Source organism: Panthera pardus, unplaced genomic scaffold, assembly GCF_024362965.1.
Source record: "Panthera pardus isolate Hobbes unplaced genomic scaffold, ASM2436296v1 HiC_scaffold_15, whole genome shotgun sequence".
Classification (NCBI taxonomy): domain Eukaryota; kingdom Metazoa; phylum Chordata; class Mammalia; order Carnivora; family Felidae; genus Panthera; species Panthera pardus.
Genome location: NW_026526710.1, coordinates 71206544 through 71230354, shown reverse-complemented (window position 1 = coordinate 71230354; position 23811 = coordinate 71206544). Strand labels below are relative to the sequence as shown.

General features: G+C 43.8%; 1 protein-coding gene and 1 pseudogene across 10 annotated transcripts in view; one reads left to right on the top strand and one right to left on the bottom strand.

The window, feature by feature from the left end:
• NEDD4L (NEDD4 like E3 ubiquitin protein ligase) overlaps nt 1-23811 on the bottom strand; it is a 341630-nt gene that overhangs the window by 134486 nt on the left and 183333 nt on the right. For 3 of the 10 annotated variants that reach the window (XM_053902769.1, XM_019463932.2, XM_019463934.2), the window contains exons 3-5: nt 21840-21921; nt 19153-19191; nt 16182-16235 (exon numbers count right to left, since the gene is read on the bottom strand). In XM_053902769.1, coding sequence (XP_053758744.1) covers nt 16182-16235; nt 19153-19191; nt 21840-21921 — 175 coding nt within the window. Of the gene's footprint in view, nt 1-11311; nt 11859-16181; nt 16236-19152; nt 19192-20581; nt 20636-21839; nt 21922-23811 lie in introns of those variants that run through there. The other 7 variants (XM_019463922.2, XM_053902766.1, XM_053902770.1 and 4 more) reach the window with 6 other exon arrangements.
• LOC128777172 (U4 spliceosomal RNA) lies at nt 9140-9258 on the top strand (annotated as a pseudogene).

The following is a 23811-nucleotide window of genomic DNA, read 5'->3' as shown; positions in this document are numbered from 1 at the left end:
CAAGCTGAGTGGCGATCAAAAGTTAGGGGATTAATCCAACTAGAACGGGAACATTTTTAGAGTGCTCAATTATGTTAAATTCAGGAAGCATATTCTGTGATGTCAGTTTTCATAAGCAAAGAATAATGATATGTACAACTTGGTTTAGCTATTTCGTAGATGTATTTACTCAAAAGAAAATTTCAAGTTTAAAAATTCTGGGTGGGGCACCTGGGTGGCTCAGTCGGTTAAGCGTCCGACTTCAGCTCAGGTCATGATCTCGCGGTCCGTGAGTTCAAGCCCCGCATCGGGCTCTGTGCTGACAGCTCAGAGCCTGGAGCCTGTTTCGGATTCTGTGTCTCCCTCTCTCTCTGGCCCTCCCCTGTTCATGCTCTGTCTCTCTCTGTCTCAAAAATAAATAAATGTTAAAAAATTCTGGGTGACAAATGTACTCAAGGAAGGATCAAAGGAGCATTCATAATCCAGAAGGTCTAATGGCTGAGACCTAAATACAGCTGCGCGATCACCAAATTATTTTAACAGGAGCCAGTAATCTTAACAGGCCTTCTTTCCATCCATCCGTTCTTTGTAACGGGTACAGAGAGCAACCTCCTTAAAAAGTAGAAAATAAAAGCATCTATTTAGCAAGGCTTCTGTTTAGATTTGTAACTTCTTCTGGGTTAACTCCAATATTTCAAAACACAAGAATTCCAGTACCTATCATTTGCCTTATCGTTAAAAAAATTTTTTTAATGTCTGCTTCTTTGTGAGGGAGACGGAGAGACAGGGCACAAGTAGGGGAGGGGCAGAGAGAGGGAGGGACACATAGAATCAGAAACAGGCTCCAGGCTCTGAGCTGTCAGCACTGAGCCCGATGTGGGGCTTGAACCCATGAACTGCAAGCTCATGACCTGAGCTGAAGTTGGATGCTTAACCAACTAAGCCACCCAGGTGCCCCTCCTTATCATTTTTAAATGCTTAAATGTATGAAACTCATTCTAAAGTCCTATCCACAAATACCACCAGCAGCAGCTTAGGTGTGCTATTTGCAACCACAAGGCCTCCCAGTTTTATATAATGTATTTACCATTTTTTTTTTTTTTTTAAACACAAAAGGCACAGAGTGATGCAGCTTGGATGGTGAGCTCTTATGTCTTTGTCGTTCATCCCTCTGGGTTTTACCACCCGCCCTGTGCCTACTTCCCAGGGCAGAGGTGGGAGAATCAGGAGAATGAGGAATCTCTCTATGTTCCTAGTATTTACTACAACTTTTGCAACGCAGGCATTAACCTGTTAGCAAAATTATGTACGTACAGTCACAGACACTGAGAAGAGATACCGTGAGAGAAAATCATGTTAATCGCTAAGAAAAACATCTGTGGCTTTCCCGAGTTAATTTTTCTCACTGTTCAGAAATTTAATACTTTCATTTAGCGGAGTCTACCCATCTTGGTGATTCCCTTCTCTCCTTCCATGGTCAGGAGTGTTACCATCCTTCACAGATCTGATTTTTTAACTGCTTCTTATTCCATGGTGTGGAACAATTTATATGTAATTATTGAAACCTAGATTTAAAATCTCGAGCTTATTTTAGTGCTTGGTTTAGGTTTTAGATCCAATCATTATTATTCATTTTATTTAATGACTGTATCTACATGTAAGTGAATATGGTTAATCCGCATGGTGGAAATTGGGGTTATTTCCTGGATATGTTTTTTGTTAAGTCAAAATGGATACAAATTCAAGCGTAAGTACTACACATAATTAATACAACGGTTCCCGTGTCATAATGTAGAGTAAGGATCAGCATGTTCTTATGTCCAAATGTCATTTCAAACAGAAAGAAGGGGGGCGCCTGGGTGGCTCAGTCGGTTGAGCGTCCAACTTCGGCTCAGGTCACGATCTCACGGTTCGTGGGTTCGAGCCCCGCGTCGGGCTCTGTGCCGACAGCTCGGAGCCTGGAATCTGCTTCCGATTCTGTGTCTCTCTCTCTCTCTGCCCTTGCCCTGCTCACGCTCTGTCTCTCCCTGTCTCTCAAAAATGAGTAAATGTGGAAAAAAAAAAAATTAAAAACAAAAACAAAAACAGAAAGAAGGGCAGAGTGATGCTGAAAATACTCATTTCTTTAGCCTTTCTTCTGGGTAAATTCTCCAGTGCCTATGTAAATAATTAACAGAGGCAAGCCCTATAAATCAAGCTTACTCATTCCTGTTCAGGTTATGGCCCTACGATACATTAAAAGTGACAGGCCCCGCTTTAACTCCTGTTACCACCACTCAATGGCATGAACTGTCTTGGTATCTTTCTGTCCTCGACCTGACCCAGGCAGGTGCTTATACAAGAGCTCTGTGGAAGGGCAGAGGACAGGCAAGGAAGGAATTCATTCAGCTCAACGTTTGACGGGAAAGAGAAGAATTATTCATGCTGACGACTGCACCCCAAAGTTCTTCCACAAAGTTTCACACCAAAACACAATCTGAAACTTGCCGATCGCGATCAAGGAAATTCCTGGGCCAACACAGGAAGCCCATCACGGGCAGTCCCTTCTACGTTCAGTCTCTTGAACAAAGCCCCTCCCGCTGATCCACTGACAAAACTCCCGGTCATCCTTCCAGATCCGGTTCCAATCTTCCCCTCCGTGACATCGATGGTTCTCGTCCCCCCTGACCCACAGTGTCCCATCCCGTGTGTAAGCAACCTGCCACCTGCCGCCTATGCAGGGCCCGACGCTTCTGCGGGCTACGCCTCATGTCCGCTATCCCGTCTGCCATCTGGAAAGCTCTAAGAAGTGAGGCTTCCCAACCTCTTGGGTTTCTAACACCAAGTAGTAGCTGCACGTACAGAAAGGGCACGTGCAGTATTAGGAAACAATCACTTCACACTTGTGAGATACAAAGAATATTCTCTGTAACCGCAAAAATAATGCTCAACTTCCTCATCTTAAAGTCGAAAGGAACTGGCCGACATAATTCCTAAGGGAACACACAGCTCTCTAAGTTTATGAGTAGAAAACTCAAGCATGACTCCTGCACACGTTAGCTAGAAGTCAGTGCCGGATTACAAAATGCAGGAGCACCTCTTGCTCGTAGGATTTCAACGGAGGGTGCAGGCAGCCCCTGAGGCACACTGTGTTTATACAAAACTATTTTTACTGCTTTGTCCTTTATATAATACCCAGGCACCCTAATAATGCATGTGAATGTGTAGAATACCGTGCCAGAATTTTTTTTTTTACTTTTTAAATAAAATTTTTATAATGTTTATTTATTTTTAAGGGGGCGGGGGGAGCGCCTGAGCAGAGAGAGAGGGAGACACAGAATCCGAAGCAGGCTCCAGACTCCGAGCTGTCAGCGTAGAGCCCGACGCAGGGCTTGAATTTACGAACTGTGAGATCATGACCTGAGCCAAAGCTGAACCCCTTAATCGACTGAGCCACCCAGGCGCCCCCCACTCCAATTTTTTTTTTAAGCATGGTTTCTACTACTGTAAGAGGTTGAGTCAACTTAAATATTAAGACTGCATCAAAAGTTCAGAGTTTTATTACAATTTAGTGTCTCTTTTCCCCCAGTGGAAAATACAATCAGTGCATATCTACTGAACTGAATCTAAAATGAAGGCATTGTCACTGATGAGGAGAGTAAGAAAGAACCCCAGAGCTGTGCTGTCAGTGTGCAGGGTCAACTCAGCCAAAGTCCTTAGGGAAGGGGCAGGGAGTTGTTGGCTGAACAACAGAACTCCTAGCCAGAAGCTCCCTGCTTTGAAGTGCTGGTTTTTTGGCTGGAGCTTCAGGTACACATCTCGATATTTCTGCTGCAGCTCAGCTTTTCTATTCAATTCAAAAAAATCTGAATTTCCATTCAATTCCAGAAAAGCAGCTTTTTCCCCCCTCCCTCAAGAGTCAAGTATCTAATCATGTATTTTAAAAGAATATGAAAAAAAAAAATGTCAAGAAAAACACATGATTATGAAAGTCTCTCGAGGAAATAGATATGACATGTGGGTCATTAAATATACTTTAAAGGTCTATCAGTTCTGGATTGGCCTACAGAGAGAATAAGAACTGTAAATCTATCCAACTGTTTGAATCATCAAATGTTTACTATGCCTAGTACCCTCCCTACCCTTTCTTAGCCCTCCCCCCAGAAAGAGGTAGGTAACAGGATGAAAGATCACAGGTTGTAAGCAGATTCCTCAAAATTAGGAGATGAGGGCTGTAAAAGCCTCGTGACTCATTCTGATCTGTAACAAGTAAGTCACAAAAGCAGGCTGTGTAAATAAATTCCAGGGGCTCCACAAGGCAGATTTGCTGGGGGAAATGCTGGCCTCGTCTCCCTGGAGTAAATCCACCCTCCGTCCCCTGCCACTTTCTGCTTATCCAGTAAGGAGAATATGGCACAGCACTTAACACTAAAATAAACACAGGATGGTTTCAAAGAATAGGCAGCCGGGGCACCTGGACGGTTCTGCTGGTTGAGCGTCCAACGCTTGGTTTTGGCTCAGGTCATGATCCAGGGTCGCGGGATCGAGCTCTGCGTCCATCAGACTCCATGCTGCGTGTGGAGCTTACTTAAGAGTCTCTCTCTCCCCCTCTGCCCCCCTCCCTATTGAGTGCTCTCTCTCTCTAAAACGAAACAAAAAAGAACAGCTAGTTAAGGCAGGCTCCTCAAGGAATTGACCCAAAGGATCTGAACACTAAGTGTAGCAACGGCAGTCAATCTGAAGGAAAGACGACCCCCTCCAACCCAATTTCTGGTACTTTCATTCCAGGACCCCTCCCTTCCCACGAAGCACTTGATTCCAAAGTGTCAGAACAGTTCATGGTTCTAAAACGATCGGGGTATAAAAAGCAGGCTTCTTGAAATTCAATCTCTCCCAACCTCCGTACCGAAAGCCCGACTTCCTGTTACAACGTGGTGATGCCTGGAGACCACCAAAGTGTCAACTCAGGACAGCACAGAACCGGCGAGGACGTCAACCACTTACTTGGAGGCCACCTGTTTTACTTGTTTTTTTATAGCCCTCGGTACTCCAGTTCGCCCAAATAAGCTGGAGTGGAATAATAAACAAGGTTCAGAAAGGAACATTCATTGAGAACATGTATTCATCCACGATGCATAATGAGAAAAGCTAAAAATCTTTCAAGAACCTCCATTTGCCCAGAAAAAAATCACAGACCTCCTGAAATACATATTATAACTAACGTTTTCAACACCCTATCCCTTTAGGCCCTTTTAATCTTTAAACTGGAGCTGGGTGTATATAGCAGGTAGACTGTCTTGGGGTTCTCTTCTCTCTTGGGTAGGACATGGTTATATTATGATGCCTGGTGGAAATCAAGGCAACTGGATGACCAAAAACAGGACATTAAACCTCTCAATAATCCCCAGGCAATTCTGGAACTCCGTTTCCAAAGCTTCTTTTAGCAATTATAGTGGAAACTTGGATATTCTGGTATTTATGCATTCAATCAATAGTTTTGACACCGTCTGTCAATTTCCGGCTTTTTCCTCATTATTGCAAATGTACTGGTAGTATTATTAACAGCTAAAAAAAATAATAATAAAGCATTTAGGGCAGTAACCTAGCTCAGCAATAATAATATGCACTTAGGGGCGCCTGGGTGGCTCAGTCGGTTGAGCGACCGACTTCGGCTCAGGTCATGATCTCGCGGTTCGTGGGTTCGAGCCCCGTGTCAGGCTCTGTGCTGACAGCTCAGAGCCTGGAGCCTGCTTCTGATTCTGTGTCTCCCTCTCTCTCTGACCCTCCCCCACTCATGCTCTGTCTCTCTCTGCCTCAGAAATAAATAAACATTAAAAAAAATTTAAAAAAAATAATATGCACTTAATTATTTTTGTTAAAAATGTGCTTCATCATCTCAAGTTGTATAAATACATTGTCGTTGAGATTAGGCTCAGTTTTAAACCATCAACTGTACAGACACCCAACATTTCATTATGTTTTAAGATAATTCTTACGTGCAGTAAATTTCTTCTGGTATTGTGAACTTTTAGGTAGAGGTAACAATTTTCTTATTAACATGTGTTACAAAATTATAGATTAATTTCAATGCCTAGGAACTCTGGCACCAGGCTTAGCCAAGAGAGACAGCTGCAGCATTTATGAAAACCCTCTGAAAGGCAGTATCTGATAAGGCCTATTCCCAGATACTATCCTCATTTCCAAATCATACAATGCAGAGATTTTGTACAGATAACATCAGTGTTGCTCAAAAGCCTCAACCTTTAAGAAAGAAAAGTAAACTCAACCAATGGAAAAATCACAGCAAAATGATACAAAAATATAGCGTGTCTGAAAAGCCAAAATAGATGTTTCAGAGTTTCAAAATTCAATACAGCAAATACAACTCCAAGTCCTTTTCTACAATGCATAGCTCATGAATTCGATTCTTTTCAAGGACTGTCGTCACAGGTGGCGTTAGGGATCTGGGATGCTGATTATCCGACGGCCAGAGACTAGGGACAGAGGAGATGACAGCAGGAAGGACATTTCAAAGCTAGTTATTAAACACTTCCAGGTATGCCTTAAATCCATGCTGTGCCTAATGCTGATCAAAAACTGTTCACAGTCTTCCACATTTGTTGTCTCTTTTAAACCTCACCACAAACCTGTGAGCTTAACACTTTTACCCTCATTTTTTCACCTACGAGCAGGCTCAGAGAGGGCCTCTGACCGCCCCCCAGACATGTCAATCAACTGCCCAAGCTGCCTCTGTGGGTCTCCAAAGCTGCCCTCTCTCTGTGAAGCTAGTGCTTCAAGGCACCGAATGGAGACACCGTCTCCAAAATTTTCAGCAAAAACGTTACATCATTAGAAGCATTTAACTGCTTGTTTGGCTACATGGACTTTTAAATTGTGCAAAGGTATTTTTTTAAATTCCCATTATGCACAAACAAAGTGATCTGATATGCTAGTCTCCACACCTAATGACAGCATCACATACCGTCACATCAAACAGGAAAGCAGCACTATTTCACACGATAGCAGCGAAGGCTGAGAGAGGCAATGCTTCTGCAATGGGATGTCAGTGACAGTAAACGAAGGCATTCTTCAAGGTGAAGTGCTACAGAGAGACAGGAGATTCCACTGCAAGCATACTTGTCTGTGTGTAAAAACTCCTATCTGTGTCAACGCTGGGGGATGCGGAAACAAAACACCCATAAAAATAGTTGAAATTTTGTTACATGGTATCGGAATAGTCTCATGTGATCACGTGATCACATTAAGAAACTGTTACTATATTCAAGGGAAAAAATGTTTATAGGATCCAATCAGACGCCAAGGGAGCTGTGCCTGGGTGGCTCAGTCGGTTAAGTGTCGCTCTTGGTTTCAGCTCAGGTCATGGGTTTGAGCCCCCCGTTGGGCTTTGCACTCACAGTGCAGAGCCTGCTTGGGATTCTCTCTCTGCCCCTCCCCTGCTCTCTCTCTCTCTCAAAAATAAACTTAAAACAACAACAACAATAATACCCAAGGGCATGAAAAGAATACTAGCTTTTTTCTTATTCATTACACTGCTGTTGACATGTTTTTAAACAAGGGGGTGGTTTATACATATATTCATAGGAAAGTGACACCAGCTAATACTATTGTTGAGATTTTTCTGTACAGTAAAATCATCTTCTCTAAAAGAGATTCAAACTAAAATTACTCCCCCCGACCAACAGAAATAGTTGGGGTATTCCTTTGTCATTTATAGTAAAGTGAATGTTTAATCCCAACAGATTGTTATTATTACACTGCTTCTGTGAAGTGTAGGTCCGCTGAGAGGGCGCATGGAAAGGCAGAGACCCTAGGGTGGAAGTAAAAGGGAAACACTCCCTTCCCTGATAGTATACGTAGTGGGTGGGAGAATACCTGTTTTGGCCCCCCGACCCTCCTCCCTCTGTTTCCGTTAGAAACCATGTCCACAAGCAACTGGAGACAGCCTCTGAAACTTTCCAAGCGCCCAGTGTATTGTTGTTACATCCACAGTGGACCTTGGACACTTAACTTAATGGGATCAGAGAACTTAGCTGGTAAAATACAGAACCTAGTTGTGACTCTGCCTGAAACGGTGTTGAACAGGGGCACCCGTACTGGCAAAGAGTGATCCTACCTCCTCGGAAAAACTCGAATACAGTTAAGCAGTCTGTAAGCAAACCAAACAACTCAAAAACTAAGAAAAGAAGCTCTCCTTTATTTTTTTAAAAAAATTTTTCATGTTTATTTTAGAGACAGAGAGACAGAGCACAAGCTGGGGAGGGGCAGAAAGAGCCAGAGACAGAATCTGAAGCAGGCTGCAGGCTCTGAGCTGTCAGCCCAGACCCCGACATGGGGCTCGAACCCACGAACCATGAGCTCATGACCTGAGCTGAAGTTGGACCCTTAACCGATGGAGCCACCCAGGAGCCCCCAATAAGTTCTCCTTTAAATGACTGGTTCATAATGCCACAAACAGGATAGCTCAGTTCTAAGCCCTCTGAAAGATCATAACGGATGACTACAAGAAGCAATTCGACTTCAGTGCAAGGGTGGTGGGCCAGATGGAAAAACATCAGCACAAAGGGTTTCCGTGTATTTTTCTTCCCCAGGAATCTAGCTGGTTAACATTTTTTGAAGTCATGTTACATGTGAGGTTTACTCCCAATAGGATGTGTGGGAGCAGAGACATAGAAAAATACTCAACAGGATAACCTTGTACTAAGGTCGAAGGCACAGACTATACAAGATGAGCACATTTGTAAAAGGAATCCTGAGTGGTCTGCCCAACGAAGCAAGATTTCTCACGTCATTTAAAAACCAGACTGCAAAGGATTTTAGTCAATTTCTCATGTGACCTAGTAATAAAGTACCCTTTCCACCAAAGCAGCAGATATGTGAACCATGAAAAAAGCCTGGTGGCAGCCAGACTGCAGACGTCCAAGTGAATGTTTTCCCTCAAGATAAATAAGGCCAGGGTCGCTGCTGCCTACGCCGAACACCCCTGCCCATACAAAACGCGGACAAAGTGCTGAATGGGGCCGACAGGTCTGTTACGTGACAAGTTTTGTTTTTGCTTCATAAAGAAAAAAGTTGTTGCTTAGAAAGCGCCAGCTGCTGACCAACCATTTACTAATTCATGTATGTGAACAAAAATACACAGATATATAAAAATTCACATATGAGCTTTGCGCAGTGGCAGTATCGTAGCCAATGAGGTTTATCTGAGGCGCGATTATTGCTGATTAAAAATTCACATATGAAAACCACACCTATAAAACTGTGACCAAACTTGTTCTCAAGAAAAGCTCTTTATACTAGATCTTAAGTTTCCAAATTTGAGGAAATCTGTTTCCCACTTTAATAGCCCTTTCGAGGGCTAGCCCTTGTATCAACCCATAATTTTTAGAATATTCTATTTATTTTCTAATTACATTAGAAATCTCAAGCCAAATGAGACTTTATATAAATCCCATCTAATGTCGACATCCAACTACAAAATGGTTTAAGTTTTTGGCAATAGAACTGAAGAGTTATCAAAACTTTAGGAATGCAGGGTCGCTGGGGTAGCTAAGTGTCCGACCCTTGGTTTCAGCTCAGGTCATGAACTCACGGTTCGCAGGTTCAAGCCCTGCGTCGGGCTCTGCCCAGTCAGCAAAAAGCCTGTTTAGGATTCTCTCTCTCCCCCCGCCTCTGTCTCAAAATAAATAAAATTAAAAGGAAAAAAAAAAAAGCTAACTTTAGGAATGCGTTTTGCTTATCAAACCTCAGCTGGTAGGTGGTCCAAGTTCAGCATGGAACCGTGTCGCCCAGTGACGCCTACAACTGTTTGACACACTTTCTTGGGATGAAGGTCAGAAGTATTGTAATTTCAAAATGCTACCGAAATGTGTACAATTATATAAAAATGGTATTGGCTGAGTTCAAGACTAAGCACTTAGACATGTCCTAACAAAAGGGTTAGATATTAAAAAAAAAAAAAGTATGGAAGAGAACAGAAGAAGAAACATTCATATGATACCAGGAAAACTATCGTATTTGCATTTAGCATCTGATTACATCCTCAAAATGGTGACAGCCAATGATGGAGCAGTGTGATACAGTTTGCTTGAACAGCCAAAAACACTTCTGAACACACAGCAACAAAAGAAGATACAATCCCACAGTAATACTCAGCCATGAGCTTTGAAAAGTCACAGTATGCAACTAAAACCCAAACAAAATGTTCCCTACATGTTTCATGACCATGTCCTCCAAACCAGTCATCCCACAAACCCGGGGGGGGGGGGGGGTGGGGGGTGGGGGTGGGAATCCAATTCAACAGACAAGGAGCGTGTTGTTGAAACAGAGCACTCAGTGGCTGGTGATTACCAGGGAAGGGAAAGCTAACTGATGCAACGCTTTTCATCCCACTATCAACCATGAAAGCTGCAGAGTCATCATTTGCTTGGTGAAGTTAGCAGCTGTCTTCCCGCACTCCATTTCACGGAAAGGGAGACCGCAGGAATACAAGAGAAATAAAGGCCAAAGTCTGTTCTAGGGCGTCTGTTTCCACAGCTGGAGACGGGGCACTCGCTATTCTATACGCAGCGTCTGGCTTAGACACTCAAGTGGCCAGTGTTCAGCTGCACGGCCACCGCCACCTGACCATTAACAAGTCCCCAGGCAGTTTTGCCCAGCCCTGGCCCATGAGCCCATCTGCTTCAAAAACACACTTCTTACTGTCCCATTAGCGTGACTACTCTTCTGCAGTACTCCTTAATGGGACAAAAACCCAAAGACAATAAATTATATAACCAGGGCCAACCCTCCACAGCAGAAGGGCCATTAAGAAGAACTGATCAGACTTTACACGCACTTAGTTAAGAGCTGCCACTCAAGTGTTGCAATATTCTCTCACCTTTGTTAGACCTGATTATTTTTAAATAAAACTGTTATCGCAGGCTACGCGCGCAAGTGACTGGCTTTTAAATGCGTTTCCAATGTCAACACGTTGAGTCACCGGCAGATTAAAGTAATAAGTTTTTTAAGTTCTTTTATTCAGAAAGTGGAAAGGGGTGGGGGTGCAAGGATTGTGCGGATCTTCAAAACTTCTGAAGTCAACGTTATTCGACTTTTAGGATCTAAAGAAACGGTATCTTCTTAAACGCTAGCTAGTTTTATGGGCCTCTACCAAATACGGGGCTACAAATCATGATCTCAGAGCTCGGCCAGACATTGTTACATTGGCCCGAAGGAGGGAAACTCCCAGAAAGGAAGAGGATGAAGTCTGTTTTAATTAGGCTGCCGAAGAAGCCTTCTGGCTTGACTCAGTCCCTGCAGACCCGCGGTCACACCGACACGCACGCCAACTTACCGGGGCGCCAGCTACCGTGGAACCGGGGCTGCTGGCGTTATTCTCCTCGGGATTCTGGGGGGCTTCTTCCGGCCCCCGAGTCACGAGAATTCTGAAGTGCTGTTGCCCCGCGTTTTGATCCTGCCTGATCTTAAACGTGCAGCCCTGCCCCTGTGGCGTCCTTTCCACCGAGTTCGTCCTGTGGATTTCGGGAGCCCCCCTGCGGCCCCGAGGCGGCGTCTCCGGGTGACCCGGGTGGCCTCGCTCTTCCGTGGGGCTCCCGCGCTCCGCTCGGGGCTGCGTGGGGTACGAGGTGCTCCTCTCCAGCCGGATGCGGGGGTACCTCACCAGCCGGTCGCCCTTCGTGCCGGTGAAGCCAAAGTTGAAGTCACCGCCCAACCCCGGAGCGCCCGGTTGTGGCTGCTGCAACTGGAAGACGAAGCAGCGCTTCCCAGAGCTTCCAGAAGCATCCGGAACGTGCTGCAGGGACCAGCGCCTGGGCTCCGGCGCCGAAGGGCTGCTCTGGCCGTCGGCCCCGAAGGGCGTCAGCCTCACCTGGCGCACATCGGCGCTGGAGGCGCGGTGCTGGATCCGCAGCCCGCCGCCGCCGCCGCCACCCTCGGGGCCCCGGGCGGCCTCCTCGCGGCCTTCGCAGGCGGCGGGGCCCGGCGCTTGGCGGCCGCACGTGCCGTTGAGCTGCGGGCCCGGGGCCCGGGCGGCCCTCGGAGGCGAGCTCCCGGGGGGCTCGGGCTCCGGGGGCTCCGGGCCGCCGGCTCGAGGTGCCGAGCCCGCATCGCCGTCCAGGCCCTCGGGGGGCGCGCCCGCGTCGGGGGCGCCGTCGGCCGCCTTGCGCTGCAGCGAGATCTGCACGGACGAGCTGCGGGTGGGCCGCGCGTCGAGCGGGCCCAGGAGCTGCGGGATGAACATGGACGTGCTGCGCTTGAGCGCGCCCACGGCCTCCTGCAGGCCGCCGCCGTCCTCGGCTCCGTGCTGGGCGAAGGGGTGCGCGCCGCTCCTCCGCGGGAGCGTGTGGAATGCCATGAAAAAGTCGTCTTCCCTCTCCTGGTCTAGGATCTCGGACTCGGGGGCTGTGTTGCTGCGCCCAGAGCCAAAATGAAACCGAAGCCGATGGGCCATGGTGCCCAGGGGGGCAGGGAGGGAGAGGGCGAGCGGCAAAGGCAAGCCCGGCGCTGCCAGAAGTCAAAAACCGAAGGCACAAACTCCAAGAAAAAGTGTCCCATCTGCCAAACCGTTAGCACTGCGGCACCAAGAGCGACAGATAGCAGAAATAACCCAAGTGGCAAGCGGCATTCCAGGCATGATTGGATAAGAGCAAAAAGCTCTCATCCACACTGTGACAGAGGGTAGGATGGCCAGAACCACATGACCACGGTCTCCCCCTCCAATGCCAGCTTGTGGACTTAGTGGAGTTTTTCCCCCCTCTCCTGCTCTCTCTCTCTCTCTTTTTTTTTTTTTTTTAAACAGCAAGAGCCTGAAACAGCACCTTCCCAGCTGCTGCTTTTCCATCAGACAGGAGTGGCCCCAGCAGGGAGCTCTCACAGCTGACTAAGGCAGCAAACACAGTCCAAGCCATGCTGCTATAAATCTAAACCGCATCAAATTCACGGGACAGTTCTTTCCGAACGAGGCAGGGCGCTGGGACTCTCTAACCAATGCTCGAGACCGGGAATTGAACACATGAGCACACACTGTTATTTCCCCACCTCCCCGGCAAGCCAAATTAACGACAAGGAAAAATTCCCTGGCTGCAGGAAAACCCTCTCACAAGCATTGGATATTATGTTTCTCTGTTATTTATGATATCACCACATTACCACGATGGAATGCAAACTAATAAAAGGTACTATAAATATGATTACACACCCCACAGGACTAGTGTCCCTTTATGCTAAATAATTAGACCATGATCTACAAGTAACAAAATAGCTAAGTGGAGGGAGGCACAACTCAGAACGCTGTCAGTTAGCTCTCTGCCTCCTACTACTTACTGTATTTTTCATTGAAAAGGGCTGGGGGTGGGGGGTGCGATCTCACACATAATATGACTGTCAGACATGGAGGTACCAGGGACAAGGAGCCCAGCTGGAGAAAACATTCTCTTCTATGCCAGATGGGAGGGAAAACAATCACTGTCAAGCCCCCCCCCCCCCCATCCCCACCAGAAAAGGAAGGAAAATTGAAGAAGGGTGTGAATGTGGTTTTTGTAGGGAGTTAACTTAAATACCATACAGAAAAAAAGGCTGCCCGGAGCTGTTTTCCGGTGAGAAGTCAGCAGTATTATCACAAACATGGAATCTTACCATTTTTGTGCAGAGCCAAAATGGACCTAAGTAATAAAAGCCCAAGTTCAAAAAACTGTCGTCGGATTTGTAGTCAACTTGGATATATTCTGTGTGTTTCAAACTTACTATTTTTCGTGATCCAGAAACGTCAGTTAGTTAACAAAGAAGCTTATTTAGAAGGCAGTAGAAAAGGGGAGGGAAAAATACCAAGCTGTAAAGAGTGACAAAAAGTTTATTTTAAAATCCGCAAAGCATGACTTTGTCAACAGCTCTGGAATTGAGGGTGTAGAGGATTAACCCTGTGTTTACATGCATCCAAACCTGTTTTCTAAAGGCTTGTGTTTAAAAATGCCAAAAATGATCTCCATGAGAGAAATGGAAACTGGTTTGTTTAATGCTGAAAATGCCAAGTACCGCTACAGCCATGGATTATCTTAGCTGGATTAAGAGCCAATGAAGCAAGGAACACCACCACCAGCATTCAGTGCCTGGTGACTACACTGAAAACAGCCTGGGGCCAAGTTAGGGAGCAGTTACCATAAAGCACAATTTTGCAGACCAAGCGTCTATTCATTCACACCTGATTGCTTAGAGCTCTGCATTCAAAGCCCTTTCGGGTTTGGAAGGATAGTTTAGGGTCCACAGCAAGGTCATCTCAACAACAGTCACTGTTTTAGACAACGGAGATGGGAAGTGACTTTTTTTACAGCGAATTTCTCTTTTAAAAAGAAAAATAATCAACTGCAACGCATCTGCCAAGGGGCAATTTTTCCTCGATGCTGAGCCTTTTTTCACTTTGGAGAGGTGTTTTTATTCTCAGTACACGAGAGAATAAGGATTAGCATGTGGATGGATCTATGTCTCCACAGACTGACACTCTACTGAACACTGCCTGGTTCAGTTATTTGCTGGATGAGACACGGAGCGCCAACAGGCGCGCCCTCCTCTGAATCTCTCATTCAATTTAGTAAGAAAGTAACTTCAGACACACAAGCAGAAGAAGTGACTTCGTTATTCGGCATTGCCACCTTTCTTACCTTCTCACCTAAGGTAAGAAACGCTGAGTTCAACGTGAAGCCATCAAGACTCCATATATTCCAATAGAAAATGCACCAGTACCGTAGGCCAGAATCGGTTGGCTTTCCAATTTGAAGAATAATACCAAGGCCAGGAGATTAAATATCCTCCCAAGTCCCATCATAAGGCTAAAAGGCCCGGCTGTTCACCACCATCGGCCTGAGGACTTAGGAGGACAGCAGACCCCACCACAGTGCTACCCCTGGCTGACCTGTCTCAATTCGGAAAAGGCTCTAGAACTCGCTCGTCTCATGTGCAAAGGCAGAGAGTTAAAGGCATTGCATTTTAAGGCTCCTCCTCAAACATTCTATTAAGTTTAAGCTGCTCAAAAACTTGGGAGTTTCAGCTTAAATCAGCAGCAAGAAGGATTCATAAGACCACTCCTCTGTTTCAAGTTTTTGCTTAAGTTCTAGTTAGTTAACACATAGTGTAATATTGGCTTCAGGAGCAGAGTTGAGGATTCATCGCTCAAATACAACACCCAGTGCTCATCCCAAGTGCCCTTCTTAATGCCCATCACCCACCCACCTCCCTCCATCAACCCTCAATTTGTTCTCTGTAGTTCCGCGTCTCTTTTATAAGGTTTACCTTTTTTTAAACAAGAACACTCCTTTTAAAGAAATATACACAAGTTTCATGGAAAGTCAATTTGAATACAACTGACAATAGACTACAGTGACTTATGATACCACTTTTGAGAGTTCCTTAAAGGCTTACACAGAACATAATTATGTTCCTCTTCATAGCTGGAACATTTGGCTTGTGGGTACCTTATGAATACACTCCACTCTAGTTAGCTGATTCTGCCAAAAGCCTTGAAGCCAAATTTGCTTCTGAAATTTCATTTTTAAAATGAAGTCTCAGTCATATATATTATATAAATAGATATGTAATATGGCCATATCTCACCTATCAATCTATATATATATATAGAATATCTGTATGAGTTTCACGTTTCAGGCGTATCTTTGGTTCTTTAAAGGTACCTTCTATGAATTTCCCTTGAGAAGGTACCACTTTTCAAATACAGCTTAATTCTGCCTGCTAAATATAGACACGCTTTTTGCTATATAATGTTAATTAGATTTTTGCTTTCCCAAAGAGAATCACCATAGATTTGCTATTGAGTGGGTAAAAGGGTTGTAGTCTGGCTTATATTTAAAAGTGCCTGAAAGGTTTATTTATACGAGTGATGGCTTCTTTACAGATGTGCCTACTGTTGGATAGCCCCAATATAACAGCATAGGCGTAGGCTCTGATGTATCACTAGTGTGATTTTCATTGATACAGACTGTGATGAAAACATGCATATATACAAATAAATTTCCTGTCCTAGCCATACGAAAGTATTTGTCGGAATCATAAAACAGTAACAGGACAAAGACGGTCTTGGCGGTGGGGGTGCATATGTACTACTAGAAATACAATACAGATGATAGAATTCGAAGATGCTGCTTTAAAATTCAGTTTTTAAAAAATGAAGCAAAGATCGAGAGCTAGGACCCACTTACCAATCTGTTTTCATCAAATACTTCAAACAGGAGTCTGTGATTAGATGGGTTTACCTATAAAGGGGACACAAATATTATTTTCAAAAACGGGCAGGAATGGTTCAAAGGTTAAAAGAAGACAAAGAATAAAATGCTTTATTATGCACCCAGGTCACTTGTGTAATCTAAATAATTAGCTTCCCCTTTTGTAAATCCTGTATCTAGTAAGTCACGTTTTCTATTATTGATTTCTGTATTATTCTATGCCTATTCTATGCTATTCTGTAGGTGTATTAGCAGAAAAAGCTTTCAGCTGCAAAGGAAATTTCAAATAATTTGAGGGAGCTTCTAAATCTCCTCTACAGGGGCGCCTGGGTGGCTCAGTCGGTTAAGCGTCCGACTTCGGCTCAGGTCATGATCTCACGGTCTGTGAGTTCGAGCCCCGCGTCAGGCTCTGTGCTGACAGCTCAGAGCCTGGAGACTGTTTCAGATTCTGTGTCTCCCTCTCTCTCTGCCCCTCCCCTGTTCACGCTCTGTCTCCCTCTGTCTCAAAAATAAATAAACGTTAAAAAAAATTTTTTTTAAATCTCCTCTACAAAGACGTGGAGACCAACGTGACATCTTCACAAAGGTCTAGGCCTGAGGAAATCTCTTAAGCCTATAACGATATCGATAATAGCCACGACAAAAATGAAGAAAATAGCAAAATGAGCTATTTACCACTGCATGCTCATTTTGTAAGGCACTGTCTGCTTATTAAATATTAAAAACACATGATCTCATTTAATCCTGACAGCAACCTATGATGGAGAGCTGTTCCCCCAATTTTGCAAATAAGGAGCGAAAGTAACTTGCCCAAGAGCCCACAGCTGGTATGCACAGCAACTAAGGACCCCAACCAGGTCCGACCTGCTGGTCTCCAGAGCCCATGCTTTGAAATTAGAACACAGAAATAAAAGATGTCCTCACTTCCAGCAACCATGGGGTCAACGTCTGAGCTCTTGGGCTTTCAGTATGTTTTTGCTTCTCTTTACCAAAACCTCACCAAAATGGCAGGAATCATCATTCTGGCTCGATAGCCACTTATTTATGACCAATCACATGTGAGACATGGCGGTGAGCACACTTATTTACATGATCGCATGTAAATCCTGCAAACTACCCGATCAAGTGAGGACTTGTCTCTCCTACGGGAGAGGTAAGGAACCCACAGAGAATGCGTCCTCAGATGGAGTTCTAGGGTCACAAAAGTTGTGGGTGGCAGAGCCAGAGATGGGATTCAGGTCCACTGTGATGAAGTCTGGGCTGCTTCACGTGGGAAGTGGAACGAAATACAGTTTGAGAGGACAGCGCAGCACGGACTGCATTACGGGCTTCGGGCCCCGTGGCCTGGCCTCAGCTCAGTGATGGAGCAAGCAGATGGACAGGGGGTTTAGGATCTGTCTAGAAGCTCTGTGAAGGTCATGCATCCACAGGCCCACAGGCTGTTGCAGGAGCGGCACACAGTAGGTGCTCGGCAGAGATCTGCGGACTGAATAAAACAAAGCCCTCCTTCCTTGTTTATAAAGCCAAGAAAAATAGAATTTACAAACACCTATAGCCAAGATAAGTTGACACAATCTTGGATGGACTAAAATTTACATCAATGTGACCCAGGTGTTAAGCTAAAAGGAGTCTAAGTAATTTGGAGTTTTACAAGTGGAAAGCTGTATCTGAGACTTAACTAAGGGCCAATAACATCTATCTGGCCCCATTAGCTTTTCAGTCCTTCATAAAGTAATTTAAAAAGCATCTGGTAGAGGCTACACATAGGATCCACCGAGTATTAAAATATCGATGCCATATTTCAGCTCTGAACATAATAGAAAACAGATGTCGTATACAGAGACCTAAGTCTGCGCACATAAAATACTATTGTGATTGAAAGGAAAAAATCAGGACCAATTGTAACGGGTCTAATGGTAATATCGTTCTTTGCGAATCTACACCAATCTGCAGATCTCATCTGGAGCATTTCTGGAGTTAAATCAGTTTTTAATATAACAGCTACACAGACAAAATATATTTATTTTGAAGAGATTAAGAAAAAAAAAACCTTTCTTTCAATAGCTGAGCAGTTTAGTATTTCCAAAATTTTTAGTAGAAAAAATATAGGAACCACCACAAAAATTCCTTGAATAGTAATCTGTTAATTCACAGAATTAAGTTACTTCTACATATAACTCTTCTAGGTGTTATATACACAAGTTGAGGAAATTTTACCAAATACAGTGATATTTAGAAGTCCAAAAGCAGTTTTATCCTACACTCATCCATGCACACCACATATTTGAATTACAAAACTCTCCCTTCCTAACTGGGACAGGACTGGTAAAGTTTAGGATTCCTTTTAATCATGTTGCCTCTATTGCTTTATTTTATTTCTAAAATCATTCATAATCCGGGGTGCCTGGGTGGCTCAGTTGGTTAGCATCCGACTTTGGCTCAGGTCACGATCTCGCGGTTTGTGAGTTCAAGCCCCGCATCAGGCCCTGTGCTGACAGCTCAGAGCCTGGAGCCTGTTTCAGATTCTGTGTCTCCCTCTCTCTCTGCCCCTCCCCCACTTGCACTCTCTCTCTCTCAAAAATGAATAAACGTTAAAAAAAAATTTTTAAATAATCACTCATGATCCATGCCTCATAGAAATAAGCCATTGTTTTAATTATATTTTACCTTATTGTGAAAGAAACCTTTGAGTAGAAAAGCTAAAGTATGGTACTTAAATAACTTTCTTTTTACTTCTCTAAAATATCTCCAAATGAAACAAGTCTAGATTTTGCCATTCCAAGTCAGTCTTTGAAAATCAGGCCACGTGAGGTGGCTACCAGGGCGGGTCTCGAAAAGAATTTCACATAAAAATTTACCAGCTTCCACTCAATTTGAATCTGTAGTGATAAGCTATCAATCTAATTAACAGTAACAGTTATTACTACAAGAAAAATGGAAAACTTACTCTAAAATAAAATTCTTCATTCCACTTTGGGTTCAGCGTCTGGAAGAGAAATTATCTTGTAATATCTTTTACAGTCTTTGAAACATGAACAGTTACTAATACAAGGCAGTCCTTATAATTTGCTTGAACATTTTTTTGTGATTAAAAATAATAGCTAAGAGATCTTCAAAATGGCAATAAAAAGAAACAGTCAGTTATTTGAGACTATTCTATAAACCAAACTAGATGGGAAGGGATGTATTTATACAAAAGATGATTCATAGATAAACCACAAATTGCATGCTATGCATCAGAATAATGTCAGGGGCCTACAAAGAGCCATCATCATGAAAACATAAACATATCCTTCAAGAAATTCACATTGCTATCATTATTTCATCAAGAAGTTAATGAACTTTGTTCACTTCCCTCAACCTAGCACAAATCTGTTCTGGAGAGCAAGGAAGCAGGTGGCAGAAAGGTGAAAGTATTCACTATTTATGTAAACACTGAAATCTGAGGAATATTTCATAAAGAACAGTACTGATGATCAGATTATAGTACATGAAAAAAAACCCGCCAGTTAGGAACCAAAAGTGAATTTTCCCATTTCCCCCCCAGGTAACCAGTTTTTAAAAAATCTTCACCCCTCTATCCTTCAATCCTTCTGTACCCATTCCTCTGTCTGTCCATCTATCCATCTCCATACCCATCTATCTAAATATTTATCTCACAAGGACATGGAGAGGATACTTTTGTCCTCAGTATGGACAAAAGGGGGACCGCAAGCATCCCTTGAAACAGACACTGTGAAAGAATACATACATACACGTTCATGCATTTGGACACGCATAACACTCTCAAGTACATCTCTCAAAAACCGTATCTAAAACCTGAGACTGAAAAAATCACCACCTCACCGAAGTCTGTGTGCGTTTCTAGTCTGAAGGAGATTTGCCTTTATCCATCCACATCCTTTCACGCACTAGTACACGAATGAGCAGAGACGGAACACAAACGAAACGCACCATAAAAAACAACAAACACAGAATTCACACAACACCGAACTGGCTTCTTTCTTTTTCTTTTTTCTTTTTTTTTTTTAAACTCAGCACTTCGCCCACCCACAACTCAGGAGGGAATCCGATCCGGATCCGAAACGACGGGGCTTCGTACTTCTCGCTATGAATGGAGCCGGGGATGGTAAGGAGTGGCAGAGAGCAGAGAAGAAGGGAGAGGTGCCGGGCAGGCGGCCGCAGAGGCAGGGCAGGACCGGGCCTGCCGAGGGCTGCTGCGGTCCCCGACCCCGGCGGCCCCCAAATGCACGGAGCGACAGGCAAAAAGACAGGTGAGGGAGGAGCGCACGAAGGACCAGGCGGCCGGCCACGAGGCCGGAGGAGGACGGCAGTTCGGAAAACCGAGCGAACGCGCGCAGCACAGAAATACTAACCCGGAGGCTGCGAGCGAGCGAGGCGCGGCGGCCCCGGCTGCGGCGCTCCACCCGCTACCGGGGCGAGGAGGGAGGCGGCGGCCCGCCCCGAGCACGAAAAGCCATCTCGGTATCCCCGGGCGCGGCGCGAGCCGCTCGCTCGGGGGCCGTGGTTCCCCGCTCCCTCCGCGTGCGGGCGCCCAGCTCCCCGGCTGGCCCGCGCCGCGAGGCCCCGCCAGGCGGGCGCCCCCGCTCCCCGCGCTGCCGGCTGCCGCGGGGATAGCGCCTAACTCCGGGGAACAATGGCCTCCGCGCTTCGCGGGAGTCCTCCCGGCTAAGCGAAACCCCGGCTCCTGTTTGCAAAACAGATTTTTAATGCCGGTCACAATGCCAGGTGGAGGACGCTCAACGGTAAGCGGTGCCTTCTACATACACAACGACCCCGTCAAGGAGCTCGGGTGTCTGCACAATAGGAGGAGAGTTAGCGTTTTGTTAAAGCCACCGTGTTCTCCAGGAAATGCTTGTCACCCAAAGTAGCAGACGATCCACCCCACAGAGGTGATAGGGAAAATACTAGTAATGGGTAAATCCTGAAGCGAAGATGAAAACAGTACTTTTGATTTTTTTAAAAAACCTACACTTTCAATAAGTGCCCCCAAATACGGAGCAAAAGCTTGTATTTACACACACACACACACACACACACACACACACACACACACACACACGGAAACGTATAAATAAATTAAAATATAATTATGGAAACATCTGTAATGAAATCGTGTAAGATTTAGAAAATAGATACACATAAATGTATAGTTTGTTAATGGTTTCATGGAACTAAGCAAATATTTTACTTCCTTCGGTAATATAGGTTTCAAGTAAAACGATTACTTTTGTGTCTACCAATTTCACAAGCCACTCCACTCCATTCCATTAAATGTGTTTTAAATTATTTTAAATGTCTTCATGAAAAACAAGCCAACCAGAACGAACCCTTGCTCTGCTGTATTCTTTGAAGAAAAGATTGCTACCTGTAATAATACTTATTTTTAAGAATATTGGTTTTAAAGTCATTTAACTAAAAGCCAGAATGGATATCTTGAGATAATACTGAAAAGCTTGGTGGTCTATGTTAAATTTATAGATTATAACTGGGAGATGCTTAAAATTAAAATATTGCCAAACTTAAAATATCAAATTCTACACAGCCAAAGTACTTAATGCAATTGTATTAAATTATGACTTACATGAAATTTAATTAAGGATGGGCACCTACCTTTTTAATTGTTTTTGTCTGTACCAAAGCGAGTTCTCTGTTCTCATCCGCAACGTACAATGAAAGTTTCACATACGGATCACTGTAAGAAAATATTTCAGGATTTAGAGGGATGATACCTTTCATTTAAAAAAAAGTTCAAAAAGAAAGTAGACAAAACCTAAATGAAAATGCAAATATCAGTTAATGGCCCAGCTTATGTAAATTCTACAATCTAGACAGTCACATTTTTAACATGCCCACTACGGAAATCACACAGTAACATTTTCAACATGCCAACTAAGGAAATACACAAGAAAAGTTTCTATTAACAAGAGTCAATGATGCTTATTTAAAAGCAAAATTACCACGAAAACACATGAAACATACACTAACTTTTGATCTTTCCCATTAATTCAAAAGAACGAATCTGCCATATTTCTTTTCCTAAACAGATTCTGAAAAGATTACAAGAAAGATTATTAAAATGGCATATGAAATTTTCTCAGACTAGCAAAACCTAGCAAAAAAAGTTAGTTTGCATCTGATTTATATTCTGATTTCCACTATATAGGTAAAAATGATTGTTCCTTTAATAAAGGTACAACAGGCATTGATCATCTAAACCAACACCTATCATTTTCCAGAATCAAACAAAAACTCAAAACTGAAAGAAGAGTCCAGGAAATCAAAAGAGATTTGCCCAATGTTGTAGATTTCAGTAAAGCCTAGATTAACTGAACACTTTTAGCAAAAAGTATATTAAAAGGACTATTTACAGTAGACTTTCTCCTAAGAGTCTAATTAAGTCCAGTCACATGTTCTGAAAGTCTTACGCTGGGATAGCTCAAATCTAGTCAAGCCATCTACCACTCTTTAAGCGTTCAAAACCCAGGTTCTTCTGTTTCACACTGGAGGTCCTGAAAATCATAGATATGGCTCTCATGCATTCAACCCCCAAATTTCCACGCTTCTAATGACATGCAACATGATTTCTATCCAATTTGAAAATAATCCTTTAGTGGCTATGCCATGACTATTAACCCTTACCTTGCAACTTCTAGGATCTTTCCAAAGATTACCTAGAGCATCATAAAATACTTTAGGTTGATTTTTATTCAATACCTCAATAAATATGCCATGAAATCCTTTAAAGAGAGAGGTGTCATATAATTAAGTTTGGTAATAATAGGACTCCATATCCAAAACAGAAATCAAAAGTCAGTGACTGTTGGTAGATATAGTATTTATTACCCATAAAACGCATCTTAATGGAAGCTACAACAAATCTCTTGCAAATAAAATAAAATAAAATAAAAACCAGCAACAGAATCTGCTTGGTTATATTGTTATCAGTAAGTATTGTTAACATTCTAGTTTAGAAGATGGTATTAGTCATCCTTTGCCTCTTATCCATCAACGATAGATTTATTTGATTAAAGAACATCAAACCCAATGTACCTAGTTCTCCTTATCTGGACACCGTCAGCCTCAGAATAAAGATGACTCGAGAGCTAGAACCCAATCTAGGCCTCAATTCCCCAAGAGCACCTTCCTAATTAGGACCGTGGTCTGGTGATGAATCAGGAAGCAATTTCTAAGGTCGAGGCTCTCAGGCTTTAGCTTACCAGAACTGCTGGAGGGGAGGGGGTAGCAGAAACATGGATCGCTGGGCCCCCCTTCCAAAGACCCCTCCAAAGATCTGGTTAGTCTGAAGTGGGACCCTAGAATTTCTATTTCTAATAAAGTCCAAGGGATGCTGATGCTCTTCATCTAGGAACCACACGCTGAAAACCGCTGTTCCAGGTAGTATTAGAAAAGACTATTTTTTTACCTATAGAAGCTGATTTTCTATTTCCAGCCACCGAGCTATTGCTAAAAAAAGCTCAAGGAAGGTCTGATATCTCTGTTATCTCAAAAACAGGCTCTGAGTCTGCCATGAAGATGAATGTGTGCCCACGCACACACACAATCCCAGACCATAGAGAACACC